This window comes from Bidens hawaiensis, unplaced genomic scaffold (genome assembly GCF_021521415.1).
Source record: "Bidens hawaiensis isolate Kalapana, Puna unplaced genomic scaffold, B.hawaiensis_p1.1 tig00004282_1, whole genome shotgun sequence".
NCBI lineage: Eukaryota > Viridiplantae > Streptophyta > Magnoliopsida > Asterales > Asteraceae > Bidens > Bidens hawaiensis.
Window position 1 is genome coordinate 1889075 of NW_027491257.1, and position 16676 is coordinate 1905750.

General features: G+C 29.9%; 1 protein-coding gene across 1 annotated transcript; it reads left to right on the forward strand.

Moving 5' to 3' along the window:
- The first annotated feature begins 509 nt into the window (after window positions 1–509).
- LOC143626029 (TMV resistance protein N-like) lies at window positions 510–13468 on the forward strand. The gene is made up of 4 exons (XM_077096223.1): window positions 510–1060; window positions 5730–6831; window positions 6918–7142; window positions 12304–13468. The coding sequence occupies exons 1-4, from the start codon at window positions 558–560 to the stop codon at window positions 13276–13278; spliced, it is 2805 nt and encodes a 934-aa protein (XP_076952338.1). The 5' UTR covers window positions 510–557; the 3' UTR covers window positions 13279–13468.
- Window positions 13469–16676: the final 3208 nt, after the last annotated feature.

The window sequence follows — 16676 nt, forward strand, 5'->3', positions numbered from 1 at the left end:
GCAGATTTAACTATTGAGTAGGAGTATTAATTATGCATTCTCAAATCGAAGGTGCGTGCTTGCTTCTTTTCTCCCTTGAGAAGATCGCTGAGATCATGTCTTTGAGCATCATTCACCTGAAGAAACATAACAAAGTGAGTGAGGCATTAAATAGAATTCAAGAAATAAGAACAAAGAAATATCAAGGAATATTCCAACTAATGTCAAAGGTTGCAGTTTCTTTTGATCCTCAATTATTTCATCCACATAATAAAATAGTCAGTATGCGGTTAAGTGTGACGGGGATGCTATCCCTCAGGGTCAGGATCAGCAATAATATACAAATAAAAACTAACACTATAACCTGTCTTAATCCTTTCATATTTAATAGAAGTCAATATTATGTAACATCAAGAAACGGACTCCTATAGTATTAATTAATGGATTATTGAAAGTATTGTGAAATTTCCTGCATATGCCTTTGCTTAGAGGAGGCTGGGATTTCTCAAATATTTTATAAATCGCAAAACCACTTCTTGCTTTTATACTAATTCCAAACAAATTTAATACACAGATCAATGGCATCTTCATCGTCTTCTTCTCACATAATTTCTGCATCTGTTTCTCATTCATGGAATCATCAGGTATTTATAAGTTTTAGAGGAGAAGACACCCGTAAGGGCTTTGTGGATCATCTCTATCAGGCTCTTGTACGAGAAGGAATTCGAACGTACAAGGATGACAGAACACTTGCTCGGGGCGAGACAATCGGTCAAGCCCTCTTGAAGGCTATCCAAGAATCACGGATTGCGGTTATTATATTCTCTGAAAACTATGCAGATTCATCTTGGTGCTTAGATGAGCTTACACATATTGTAGAATGCATGGAAAAAAAAGGGCAAATCGTTATGCCTGTATTTTATGACATAGATCCCTCTGATGTGAGAAGACAAAACAGAAAATATAAAAAATCATTTGTCAAACATGAATCGGAACATAAGCACAAAGTTAAATCATGGAGAAAAGCTATGTTTAAGGCAAGCAACCTTTCTGGATGGGTCCCTAAAAACTTTGCAAACGGGTATTTTTTATTTTCTTTAATTTATTTTTTTAATTTGTTCTCTTTATGCAAAACATTCTATGCTTAGCATGTTTGTTTTCAATATCTCAAATATAATTTTGATGGACATAGGCGTGAGCTAACTTATTTGCTTAAATAAGTTGATTGAAGCTATGTAGTGTCATATGAGTAAATTTATAAAGTTAGACACGTCACACATTGAATTCGTCTTGATTCCTAAATATGTTAAATTTTTATTGTTATATATATATATATATATATATATGTATATGTATATATATTAACTAGCTTTAGAGCCCGCGTCACACTCAGAAGGATCCATATTATAAAATTACAAGTAAAACAAATAATTACATAATGTATATGAAAAAATGTATTAGATTTATGCTTGTACTATGTGTACATAAATTAATTTTATTTATATCACAAAATGATTTTTTTAAATGAACTAAATAAAAAAAATGCATGTTCAGAAACATTCTCGAGAACACTCTTTCTATTGAAAATTTCATTTTCAGTGTCATATATGTATTATTGAAAGAATTTTGGTTATTAACCAATTTCGAGAATAAGACTTCTCATACAATAGTAGTTCTAACCACTCAGTCTAAATACAGAATAAATGTTACCTTTATTGATATGTTTATCAATTTACCATCCATCAAAGGAAAGGAGAACTATGTTTTCAAGAACTATGTTTTCTGAGCTACACCATGAAAAAGATTGATAAGTTTCAGGGAGCTTATAGACTTTGCCATAATGACAATATAAAAAATAGCATGTTAACTCACTAAATTTTGCTTCATTTGAGCATAGTTTTGCATGACATGCTTCCCATACAATGCGCTGATCACCATTGAAGGAAAAATGCTAATTCTTACATAAATATTTCAAATATGATAAAAGTTAGAAGTATTGATAGGTCTGGGATGGCATGTCGAATGTGCTCGCAATTTTTTTTTAAATTTTAATAGTTGAGGGAAAAATAGTCAATTGCAAATCCCGACCCTTTTGATTATTTTAAAAAATTCCCATGAAAATAATTTTGAAATTCGAATCATGTTTAAAATTCTAACTTCCATCCATTTAACATTTTCAAGTCAACACTTTGAACCCGTAAAAAATTTGATGATAAATCTATTTGCATTCCGAAACTTTTAAAAATACTGAGATTTCTTATTTTTGACCTATAACAGATTTTGATCTAAATATAGTTAACTTGTACCAAACAATCCATTTACCAACTTTTGACCCATAAAAATCAAATTTAAGTTCCACAAAAAACCCGAAACAATCCTTGATAAAAAAATTTAAGAAATTAAATATGATAAACTTTGTTATGTCTGAAAGTGATTGATATATATCATCCTTACGTGTTAACATATATATATATATATATATATATATATATATATATATATAGGGTAAGGATCCTAAGAGAACCATTGACAAATTGAGAACTTTGAGAACCATTTTGGACCACAAAAAAAAGCCTCTAAAAAATATTTTAAAAAAATTATAAAACAAAAAAAAAACAAAAAATTTAAAAATGTAAAAAAACCAAAATTCTTATATTTCATTGCAGTTTCATTTAAAAAAACCGAAAATTTTTTTTCTTTTTAATTCGTATTATACCTATACACATATGTATACTTTCATTTAATCTCTAGTTACGTAATGTACACATATGTACATTATCATTTACCTTAAATTATACTTATGTGTATAGGAAAAAACATGTGTGTACATATTATACATATATGTATAATAAAAAAAACTTATTTTTTTTCTTTTTAATTCGTATTATACCTATACATATATGTATACTTTCATTTAATTTCTAGTTACGTAATGTACACATATGTACATTATCATTTACCTTAAATTATACATATGTGTATAGGAAAAAAACATGTGTGTACATATATGTACATATTATATACATATATGTATAATTTAGCTAAACCGAGAATTTTTTTTTATAGAAACCGGGATGATAAATAAGAACTTTGGTTTTTTTACTTTTTTTATTTTTGTGTTTTTTTTGTTTTATGATTTTTTTTTATTTTTGGGTTTTTTTGTGGTCCAAAATGGTTCTCATAGTTCTCAATTCTCAAAAAGTTCTCACATGATCCTGATCCTATATATATATATATATATATATAGTTTAGTAAATTAACCGAAAAATAAATGGATAGATTTAAAGCATAGATTTATAATTTATATGACAATTTACGACAATAAAAATAATGATAATAATAGTAATAGTAAATAATATGATTGATTTTTAAAAAATGGATTGACTTTTAAGCATATATTTATAATTTAATGATTAAAAAAGTAATTTATAAAATGAAAGCATATTCGAGTTTTGTTTTGGTTTACAATCATCTACAACATATATAGTATAATATGTTAATGATAACATTTGAAATTATATTCTTTTCAGTATTTGACAAACATGGTTTGTTGCTGATTTTTGGATTTCACCAATTATTTTGGAATTTTATAGTAAAATAGTAAGTTAATATTTATTTTTCTAAATATGTATAGATATAATATAAATAGAGTATAAAAGGAAAGTGAATAATTATTGATCTATTACATATATTAGGGTCAATTAAGATCTTAGTTTTGGAGGGAAAAGAATGGCGATAACTAACCAATAGATGACAAGTGTCCACAATTATTTTACTTTATTAGAATGGATAGATAGATTTTGTGTTACATTTGTTTAAGTTTAAAGAGAACAAATTTGCCACAAAAGTATAAAGACATATTTTACAAAATAGATTGTCATATTGAGTCTTTTATGAAACAAGTATTATACGCAAATCCAGTATTTGTTTTTTATTTTTTTATAATTCGTGCATTTTAATATAGGCAAATTGGAAATAATCCACATGTTGTATATTGACCGACAATAATCTCAACTTTAAAAATCACTACCAACGTTCCAACTATTTTTGTCTCAGTGGACCTTCGTTAAAAAACACTTAACGTCTTAAGTTTTTTCGTAGTTTCAAACCGATGTTTAGGGCTTTTGATCAAAAGAAGGATACTTGTCGACTAATGTAAAGCTTATCTCGAAACGGTTATCCAAACGACAAAACAATGTTTCAGTTCGCGTGCTTGAATTTACAATTAACAAAAATCAAGCCATTTGAATCACCGTTTCAAGATAAGTTTTACAACAGTCAAATCGTATCTTTCTTCCTATTAAAAGCCTAAAAATTTCAGTTTGAAACTCAGAAAAAACTTAACGATGTTAAGTTTTTTAATGGAGGCCAATTGAGATAAAAATAGTTGAAAGGTTGGACGGTTGGTAGTGATTTTTAAAGAAGAGATTATTATTGCCCAATACAATTTGCCTTTAATATACAAATTCAAAATATAGATTATAATTGCTATTTTTTTGTACTACTCCGTAATTTAGTTTTGTGGGTCCTATGATCGGGATCAAACAACAATGTTCTTGGATCAATCTCTTTAGAGGTTAGCGGAAATCATCTCTAAGTAACCAAGGTCTCGGATCTTGTTGTTTTTTATATTATTTCCGAGAAACGTAAGATAGAGAAAAAGTGGAATAGTTGGTAAGAGAATAAGGTAGCAATATGGCAAAATGTTAAGGTTGCATAAGATGCTTGCACTATTTATAAAGTCTCATGCACATTGTTTATTTCATTGGGCCAAATGGACTTTGTTTACAAATGGCCTTAGGCCCAAACATACAAGTAAGATAAAAGACGATTACATATATACGCAAACAAACACGACAAATCAAAAGACTTAATATACAAAATAGGGTCTAACAAGTTTCACTTATATTTTTTGGCATTTTATTCTACTTAATTAAAAAGTATTCACAATCGAATATTTAGTTTTTTTTTCTTTTAAGTTAATAAAGGAAAGTTATTCAAGGAAAATCAAATTAGTAGAAATATAAATAAGTTAAAGACGCATGTTAAGGGGTGTACCTGATAACATTTTTTTTTTAAAAAAAAACATGAAACACATCTACACTATAGATGGAAAACATTGAGAGTAGTCATTCTTAATCATTTGAGATTTGTAATATATATATATATATATATACATATATATATATATATATATATATATAGGGTAAGGTTAAAATGAAAACTCATTTGAGTTGTGAAAACCCGCGAAAACCCTATGTAACAACGTTTTTTTTTTGTTACATGTAATATATGTTGTAACATTTAATACAAAACATCGAAACATTAAAAAAAAATGTTTTGCTATTTTTTAACATTTTTTTACTAATTTTTATATATGTTTTCAGAAGAGAGAAAAAATTATATTTATATTTACATTTTTTATTCACTTTAATTGTGGACCACAAGACTTAAACATTAATTAAAAACATTTTGTTGAGAATGAGTTTCTAGAGTTTTCACAACTCAAGTGGGTTTTCATTTTATACTTAGCCTATATATATGTATGTATGTATTGAAAGCCTTAAGCCCGTAGCGCATAGCGGTTCGTTCTTACAAGTGCTTTTGAATTAGTTAGTGAACACTTTTCCTGAAAGTATATACCAGAAGTCTAAAGCCGCAATTATTACTACAAGTACAAATAGCAATCAGTTTCCGCCTAGCTAATTAAGCACGTGTGTGAGAGCATGTTTAATTTATCCTTGATGCAGGCATGAAGGAATATGCATCAAGGACATAGTTGCTACAATTTTCGAAAGGTTGTCTCTTCCGGTTACAAATGTTAGTAAAAACCTCATTGGAATAGAGGCTCGTTTGCAAAAATTAAAGTCGTATTTGGATATTGGGTCAGGTGGTGTGCATGTGATTGGAATATGGGGGATTGGGGGTGGTGGCAAGACTACTCTTGCATCTGCTGCTTATACACTGATCTCTCACCAATTTAAAGCTCACTGTTTTCTTGAAAATATTCGTGATGAATCTAGCAAGCGTGGTTTAAGAAGGTTGCAAGAATCGTTTTTATCATTAATTTTGAAAACAAAAGTAAAGCTAGAGAGTGAGATACAAGGGAAGAGCATGATAAAAAGCAGTTTATGTAACAAAACTGTTTTAGTTGTTCTAGATGACATAGATGATCTTAGGCAACTAGAGGCTTTAGCTGGATCACATGATTGGTTCGGTGAGGGAAGCCGAATAATAATCACAACCAGGGATGAGCATGTGTTAAGCCATAAGGCAAACACGATCTATGAAGTGAGTTTGCTATCACATGGTGAGGCTATCAAGCTCTTTAGTAGACATGCATATCGAGAAGTTAAACCTGTTGAGGATTATGAGACGTTGTCGCAAGATATAATTTCTTATGTCGGTGGTCTCCCGTTAGCACTTGAAGTTCTAGGTTCTTTTCTATATGATAAAGACAAGGATGAGTGGAAGAGTCTCTTGGCCAAATTAAAACGCATACCAGACGCTAAGGTCACACAGTGCCTCAAAATAAGTTATGATGGACTTAAAAGTGATGAGAAAGAGTTATTCTTAGATATTGCATGTTTTATGAGGAAATGGAAGATAGATGATGCTATGAGGGTGCTTGATGCTTGTAATTTTAACCCTGGTATAGGGGTGAAGGTGTTGATACAAAAGTCTCTTATAAAAATTTCAAATGGAAGATTTGATATTCATGGCTTGATAGAAGCAATGGCCCACTACATTGTCAGAAAGGAATACCCTAATAATCCCGAAAAACATAGCAGAATTTGGGAAGAGAAAGATATTAAAGACATTTATGATATGGAGGCAGATACACCGTCAATGGTTAAGTTAACTTTGAACAAATATAATTTTTATGTGCATCTAGCGACATTTGTCTATGATGCTGACACATTTTAGTTTTAACACAGGAAATTGAAGTATTTACTTCTTCAGTTAGAAATTCTAGTCTTCCGCCTCATTTTGTTGCGAACGTGAAGAATATTCCTCGTGTTGTTGCCAAGATGAAGAAACTTCGGTGGGCTATATTGTCAAACTATCCAGCATCTTCATTCTCATCAAATTTTCAACCAACAAAACTTTGCTGTATGGTTTTGGAAGACAGTAGACAAAAGCAACTTTGGAAAGGGTGTAAGGTACGTAATCATTCTTGTTTCACAAAAATATTGTAATAAAATTGTGAAATCAGATATAAGATTGTGACATCAATTATAAAATGGTCAAATAGCTTGTGAACACTATATGCATCCAGTGAGTGCGAGTAAAAACTTTTGATTGCATTTCGAGGAAGTAATAAAATTTAATATAGCCGTCAAGATGCATATATAAGTAAGCACAATACAATGAAATTGTTTAATAATTAATATATGGTTTTAGACCATATAATGTAAAGTTGATCGACAGTTTTATATTTGTTTGTCCCCTTAGCCTCATAAGACTAAATAGATTATATATATATATATATATATATATATATATATATATATATATATATATATATAAACGAAAACCCAAAAATCCTATGTGTCGCGATTTGGTCGCTCCGCTCTTTTATGGAAGCCACCAGATTTCTTGATTTTTAAATGGAGGTCTCTCATTGATTTAACCCAAATTCATGGGTATGGGTCTTACCAAAACCAGATAACTCTTAAACGAGTTATAACATCTCATTAAATTAAAAATTAATCTTACCAATTATTTGATATGAAAATCCTACAAAATAGAAATATACTAAAATTTAATATCCAAATTAAAAGGAAAAAGATATTATTTATAATTAATAAACAATTTTATAGTAAAAAACATAAGCGGGTCATGGGTCACCAAATCCAGATAGCTTTTAAACGGGTTATAACATATCATTTATTTATGAAACCCTTTCATCATCAAACCCTAAGTATATTATTAACTTTCTTACAATAAAGAAAATTAAAATCCAAAAAATAAATATTAAAAAACGAAAAATGTAAAACAATCATTCTCTCAAGCCAAGCCATCAGATTACTTTATTTGTAAATGATCATTTGACCCGAATTCACGGGTAAAGGTCTCACCAACCCAGATAACTCTTAAACGGGTTATAACATCTCATTATATTAAAAAATAATCTCATCAAATATTTGATATGAAAATCCTATAAAATAGGAATATACTAAAAATTAAAATCCTATTTTATTTAAAAAAAGATATTATTTATAATTAAGAAACAATTTTATAATAAATAAAATAAACGGGTAATGAGTATCACCAAACCCAAATAGCTTTTAAACCGGATTATAACGTATCATTTATTTGTGAAACCATTTTATCATCAAACCTCAAGTATATTAATTATTAATTTTCTTACAATAAATAAATTTAAAATCCAAATATACATATATAAATATTAAAAACGAATAATGTAAAACAACTCTCGTAATACGAGGGATAAAATCTAGTATATATATATATATATATATAGAAAATTGTTCAAATAAGAATAAGAAGTTTCCTAATAATGGTAAGAACCAATAGATTTTTGACATTTGACATTATAACATATGGTGAAAGAATAATTTTAGGAAACTATGCCGGTTATAATGGTGAAAGAGTAATTCTAGGAAACTATGTTGATTTTTGGTGATTTTAAATCTCAACAATTGATTAACATGATCCAATGGCTATGATATATTCTTACTCTTCCTAGAAACTATCTCTTTTTATTTTAACCCACCTATATATATATATATATATATATATATATATAAGGGATGGATCTTGAGAGAAGTGATATTATAGCGAGAAGTGCGAGAAATGAATCTGAACCATTAATTGCTTTTAATCAATGGTCTACAATGAAAATGGCAAATTCATAATTAAAAATACATATTTATGACATATATTTAATTAAAATGGGTAGAGATGTCAATTGTGGTGTAGGCCTCATTAAACTAGGCTTTAATGTGTTCAACGGTTACTTTAAATGAGTAATCAATGCTCATTAGATAGTTGATATGATTTTATTTTTTTTCATTAAAATTATGTATATTATGGATTTAATCATTTTTCATATAGTTATATATAATATATTTAGTTAAGGCTACATTTCATTTGTTTTGCCTAACTATATTGTATAAGCAAACTGATTTCTACACAACATTAATTTTAGTTATGACTACACAACATTTGAAAGTGTGCATACACTACATTAGTTTTGTCTACACCACATTTGATATTTTTAAACTACATTATTTATGACTACACAATATTGAAAGTGTGTCTACACTACATTAGTTTTGCCTACACTATATTAGTTATGACTACACAACATTTAAAAATGTTCCCACACTAAATTAGATATGTATGCCCTACATTAGTTATGACTACACAACATTTGCAAGTATCCCTACATAACATTACGTAACTGCATTACTAAGATAATCCTACACTACATTAATTGATTAAAAGAAAAAAAAATTGTGTAGGCCGTTAAAAAGTAATATATAGATATATGTTGGTTGTGTAGTAATTTTTCATTTAATCGTTTCAAAGCATGTTGGTTGTGTAAGGATTTGGTGGTTATGTAGGGGCGTGCAATTTAATAACTGTGTACATTATATTTGTTATGACTACACAACATTTGAAAGTATGCTTACATTATATTTGTTATGTCTACACAATATTTGAAAGTGTACATACACTATATTAGTTACGCCTACATTACATTAGATATGTCTACACAACATTAGTTATGCCAATACAACATTTGAAAGTGTACCTACACTACATTAGTTATGACTACACATATACACAACATTTGAAAATATGTTTACACTACATTACGTAGCTATATCTACATTACATAACACCTACATTACATTAGTTGATTAATATCGAGGAAAAAAAACTTTACATTGATATCAAATAGAAAAATAATAATAATAATTAACCATATTTTAGAATAAAATGATTTTAGATTGAATGCATAATAATAATAAGGTTTTCTCTTTTTTTTTCCTTTCCTTTTTATTTTTTACAAAATAAAGTGTATGTGAATACAATATTCACAAAAACTTAAAAATTGTATGTGCTACGGATTATTACACCTAAAAACGTAAGGTATGAATTATGTAAAAATATTAATCTAGTCGTTGCATTCCTATTATATTATTTTATTATTATTATTGTTATTGTTATTATTATTATTATTATTATTATTCTCATATAAATCAAGCCATACACACGCATGTCTGTGTTGATTTGTATGTAATAATAATAATAATAATAATAATAATAATAATTTGTAACTACTATTAATTAGTAATTTATCATTAACTAAACCATTAATGACTATGAGTTATAAAACAAAACACCTTATATTTTACTAGTATACCCTTGTATTTAAATAATAAAAATTAAAAAGAAATTATGTGATTGGTTAGAATCACTTCTCGCAATAAGAAAAACTTCTGAAATGAGCCTAATCATATATATATATTTATATATACATATATATATATACATCAGGATTATGTGAGAACTTTTTGGGAATTGAAAACTATGAGAATCATTTTGGACCACAAAAAAACCCAAAAATAAAAAAATCATAAAACAAAAAAAAACACAAAAATAAAAAAGCTAAAAAAACCAAAGTTCTTATCATCCCGGTTTCTAAAAAAACGTAAAAAAAATTCTCGGTTTAGCTAAATTATACATATATGTATAATATGTACATATACATCACACATGTTTTTTTTCCTATACACATATGTATAATTTAAGGTAAATGATAGTGTACATGTGCGTACATTACGTAACTAGATATTAATGTAAGTATACATATGTGTATAGGTATAATACGAATTAAAAAGAAAAAAAAATCGGTTTTTTTATTATACATATATGTATAATATGTACACACATGTTTTTTTCTATACACATATGTATAATTTAAGGTAAATGATAATGTACATATGTGTACATTACGTAACTAGAGATTAAATTAAAGTATACATATGTGTAGAGGTATAATACAAATTAAAAAGAAAAAAAAAATTCGGTTTTTTTTAAATGAAATCGGAATGAAATATAAGAATTTTGGTTTTTTTACTTTTTTAAGATTTTCCTTTTTTTGTGTTTTATAATTTTTTAAAGGTTTTTTTTAGTGGTCCAAAATGGTTCTCAAAGTTCTTAATTTGCCAATGGTTCTCTTAGGATCCATACCCTATATATATATATACACTAGATTTTATCCCCCGTATTATGGGGGTTGTTTTACATTATTCGTTTTCAATATTTATATATGTATTTGGATTTTAATTTTATTTATTGTAAGAAAGTTAATAATTAATATACTTGAGGTTTGATGATGAAATGGTTTCACAAATAAATGATATGTTATAATCCGGTTTAAAAACTATCTGGGTTTGGTGATACCCATTACCCATTTATTTTCTTTATTATAAAATTGTTTATTAATTATAAATAATATTTTTTAAAAATAAAATAGGATATTTAATTTTTAGTATATCCCTATTTTGTAGGATTTTCATATCAAATATTTGATGAGATTAATTTTTAATATAATGAGATGTTATAACCTGTTTAAGAGCTATATGGGTTTGGTGAAACATTTACCCGTGAATTCGAGTCAAATGCGTGAGAAGCCTTCATTTACAAATAAAGCAATTTGATGGCTTGAGAGAATGGTTGTTTTACATATTTCGTTTTTTAATATTTACTTTTTAGATTTTAATTTTCTTTATTATAAGTAAGTTAATAATATACTTAGGGTTTGATGATGAAAGGGTTTCATAAAAAAATGATATATTATAACCCGTTTAAAAGCTATCTGGATTTGGTGACCCATGACCCGCTTATGTTTTTTACTATAAAATTGTTTATTAATTATAAATAATATTTTTTTTCTTTTTAAATTGAATATTAAATTTTAGTATATCTCTATTTTATAGGATTTTCCTATCAAATAATTGGTAAGATTAATTTTTAATTTAATGAGATGTTATAACCCGTTTAAGAGCTATCTGGTTTTGGTAAGACCTATACCCATGAATTTGGGTTAAATTAATGAGAGACCTTCATTTAAAAATCAAGCAATCTGGTGGCTTCCAAAAAAGAGGGGAGCGACTACATCGCGACACATAGGATTTTTGGGTTTTCAATTATATGTATTAATAAAAAAAACAATTGCAATAAAACAATAACCTCCTGCCTAATGACCCATGGGACACGGAAGCCTTCTATGATATTAATAAATATACTGACTTATCTGATGTTTGCATACATGTCCTGAAACAGCGTCTATCGAATTTAAAAATTCTCTCTCTCTATCGTGCTCGGCGCCTAATCAGGACACCCGATTTTAACGGCCTTCCATGCCTTGAAAGATTAATTTTAGAAGACAATGATGAATTAAAAAAGATCCATCCATCAATTGGATATCATGAAAGTCTTGTTTATGTAAAAGTTAGAACATGTGGTAAACTTACAATGTTTCCACCCATTTTACGGATGAAAAACTTGGAGACTCTTAAGATCTCTGTCTGCCGTCGACTTAAAAAGTTTCCGGATATACATACAAACATGGATAGCTTGGTAAACCTTCATTTGGATGTTACTGATATCGAAATAATCCCATCTTCACTTGGACAATACTGTACCAACCTTGTTTCTATTGAGTTTGTCACTTGTAAGCTTAAAAGGATAGAGGGAAACTTCCATCTCTTAGAAAGTTTGAGAGATCTTGATCTAACCCTTTGTAGTAAACATCTGAGTTCACATTCAAAATCCTCCAAGAATCTTATGTGTTGTATGAGGTTGCTATCTTTGCATCAAGACAGCTTGGTGAGGCAAAGGTTTCCACAGTTTCCACGTTTTCTGAGAAAGTTGAATCTTAGTTACTGCAATTTGGGAGATGAAGACATCCCATCTAATATTTGTGAGTTATTAAACCTACAAGTACTTTGCCTAAATGGAAACGAATTCGCACAATTACATTCCAGCCTCTCGGGAATCCCGTGTCTCAAGTTCCTCGATTTGTCATCCTGCAAAAGCCTTGTGGAGTTGCCGGATCTCCCATCAAGCATAGCCATTCTCAAAGCAACTCAATGCGAGTCACTTGAGAGCGTAGGGGATTTATCAAATTATAAATGGTTGTGGAAAGTCTCACTTTGGAGGTGGAAGATGTTGATTGGTAGCGACCTTGTATTACGTTCCATGCTTCAGGTTTTGCTCTATCTTGTACTTAAATTTCAACCTTTCTATGGAATATAAGATATAATAAATAATAACTCATCAGAATTTGAATGAATGCATGACAGGTAAATGCAGCTGAAGATCGGTTTATGAGTGTCCAGCTTCCGCGTGAACCATTATTGATGCCAACAAATTCTCATAGAAGGACAATATTAATCAGATTGCAACTTCCACACAATTGGGATAGAGCTTTCAGTGGATTTTTGTTACTTGCTGATGATTGCAAGCACAGAGGGTGCCACATAGTTATTAAGCATGAGATGTTGTCCATGGATACCCAACCTGATTATCACCAGGAGGAGTTTGATAAAAACAATGAATCATTTGAATACAAATATGTGGGTTATTTACCCTTCGGTTCATTGAGGCACACCTCATGGTGGAATCCTAGATGCACAACTATTACATTTAAAATCGCTGGCTTGTCTAATCCTAAAGTAAGACTTGTTCCTATGAAAACTAAATCACGTGATTTATCGCAAATTAGAGAGGACGTTGGTACAGTAGAGCACTCGGAGTTTTGGGATGAAGAATATGTAGATAGAAAGACATTTGTGATCAAAGATGATTTAAAGTCCTCCAATATTCAGCTTGTATGGGATCATATAGTTTCTTCCTAATATTCACTTTTATCACACATATGATCCATATGGTTTTGTATGTTTGGCAATACTAATTTACTATTTTGGTTGAATATTTCTTTTCAGATTTTACTGTTGCTATTATAAGCCTAGAAAAAGGAAAATCATTATTATTATAACAAAATCAAAAACTTATACACACATGGTTATTGGTAACCAGATTGCAATTTTTATATGAATTGATATGAAGCGAACATTAGGAACAGTATAAATTGACTTTTTTAGTATGAAGTGTTCTGCTTGTATACATACAATCGACGTATATATAAACCCACCAAGTGATGCGTAGTTCAATTAGAACCGGCACAACCCTAAAAACCGCGTGTTTCTAACTTCCAAATGTACATAATATATGGATTAGGTTATAATAAGAAGTATTGTTTTTGTAAGAAGGATATGAAATAATCTTATTCATTGATTTTGGATTTTGATGGTTGAGAATGGTTTAGATAGAAATCATTGAGGAAATAAGGACAAGGGCATAAATGAAATGACACATTTTTTGACTTTCATAACCCACATGCAAGTCACATGTCAATTTTCCCCTCAACGTTTTTAAACGACAATAACTTTTTTAAACGACATTTTTTTATAAAAAAAATCACCATAATAATGAGTATTTTTTTATCTTTAATTTGATTACCATATTGCTATATAAAAATTAAAAAAATTTAGTGGGTTTTTTATACATTATATTATATGTTTGGTTATTGTGTTTTACCAAGAATGTGTTTTATAATGTTTTTTTATAATGTGTTTTAACAATAGCCTTTTTTCATTACCAAAATAGTGTTTTTTGTGTTTTTGTTTTCTTATAGTGTTTTAAGTGAAAAACACAATTGTGTTTTACCACACTTTTTTTTATCCATTGTGTTTTACATATGGTCAATTGTGTTTTTTTAAAAAAGTACCAATTGTGTTTTTTTTAGTCCATTGTGTTTACTAGAGCCACGACATTCACCATTCACAGCAAGCAAAAACCATTCCGACCACTCCGGCAACAAAAACGTTTTTCCGGCGAAGGGTTTCCGACGAGATAATCTGATTCAGTGTTGTTGTCTTCGATGTTCGGGTACATGGTGGTTCATCAGATGTGGTTGCGGCGGTGGAACTTGAAGAGGTGGGTGACGAGGTGACGGAAGTTGCAGGGGTGGCGGGGATGGGTGGCATAGGGTTAAAATGAGGTTGCAGGCGGCAGAGGCGGGCGTTAGAGAAGGTGGTGTCGCTGGTGAAGGTGGCGGTGGCGGAGAAGGTGGCTATGGTAGTGTGGTGAAGTGGTGAAGGAGGTGAGAAAGGAAAGATTTCTACTGGGTTTTGTCAAATGTAGGTTTTTTTTTTGTGATTCCTTCTTAGCTTCCTAGAAAAATGATACTTCTTATTTGAACTCAACCCCATAATATATATATAAGCTAGACTCAAGACTAGACTTTCAAATAATAATTCAAAGACTCGTTGGTTCTCATCCTAGATGAGATGAGCATCCTGTTAGGCTGCTCCTTCTCTGTCTCATTATCTTTCCACTTTATGCACTTGTATGCAAAGTGCCCACGATCATCACATTTAAAGCATCTGAACGTACAAAGTTTACACATTCTCTTCCTCCCCTGAATGATCCTCTTCCTCTACCAAGGCTACGTTCATCATGTCCTCTTCCGTAATGCCAATTTCTAGGATGATTTTTTACACTTGCCATTAGGAGTTTCCCTTGGTTATCCTTTGGTTTATCTTGAGTTTTGAGGTGCTCTTCAAAAGCTATTATATATTCTCTATACTACTTCTTCAACTGGTATTTTGTAAACCCCTAAATATTGCTCGATGGTAGCCACGATTGACAGAAACGTGTTTCAAACCGAGTTAAGTAGCTATCTCATAATTGTTTTGTCCTTAAGAGTTGTATCAAGACTTTTTAAACTTGACACTATGTTGCCCTAAGTTTCCCTGAGAAATCACTTGTGTTTGGCTTGCTTATTTTCACAAACTTATAACTTATTAACTCTTTGAAAAGTAATAAGGTGTTTGGGATTGCTTATATTGTGAGAGGAAAATTTTCATAAGCTACAATGTTATAACTTATTAACTTAATGAAAAGTTATAAGGAGGTTAAATAAGAAATCCCAAACACCCCCTTAATTTTTTGTTGTCTTACATCTTTAAGGTCTTTAAATCACCCCTCAAAGTTTAAAGGTGGGCTTTCTGGACGACATATGTTAGAAGGAATTAAATCTTAATCGAATCTCACACTTCCTTTGCACTCTTGTATTATGCAACTTGCATTAGAATATCGGAAGACAATGTTTGGAAGCTCATTGCTTTCTATAACAATACAAGGATGACCAATGTTTCACCCTAGGCAAATCCCACATCTGCCATGGGCAGAAGAGTGGTTATAAGAAGTGCCCCGCCTCTTAAATCACCAATGCACTTTAGGCTAAATGCTAGTGGATGAGAGGTGAACTTCCTGGGAGGCTCCACCTGGGAAACTAAAACAAAACTATGACTACTTCGAGGGCAAAGCGACCAATATTGGTGGTATAATATGCCAAATGTTACAAATCATATCAGAGCCACTTCTGTTCCGATTGGGATGGTGAGGCAAACTTCTTCTAGGACGCCAATTCCTTAAGGAGAGGTGATTGTAACGATATAGAGAATATCAACATGGATCAATGTATGATTTTGGCCAAATCCCACATCAGCCGTGGACATGACAAATTCTTGGTTAATAAGGAATGTCATGCCACTTAAAATCACCAACACACTTTCGGAAACTTGTAG

Bases quoted from the DNA above. Each gene is read 5' to 3' on its own strand.
- LOC143626029 (XM_077096223.1), top strand. From the start codon at position 558: ATGGCATCTTCATCGTCTTCTTCTCACATAATTTCTGCATCTGTTTCT. The intron at 6,832-6,917 runs GTTAAGTTAACT...GTTTTAACACAG, and splicing joins AGGCAGATACACCGTCAATG to GAAATTGAAGTATTTACTTC. The intron at 7,143-12,303 runs GTACGTAATCAT...GTCCTGAAACAG, and splicing joins AACTTTGGAAAGGGTGTAAG to CGTCTATCGAATTTAAAAAT.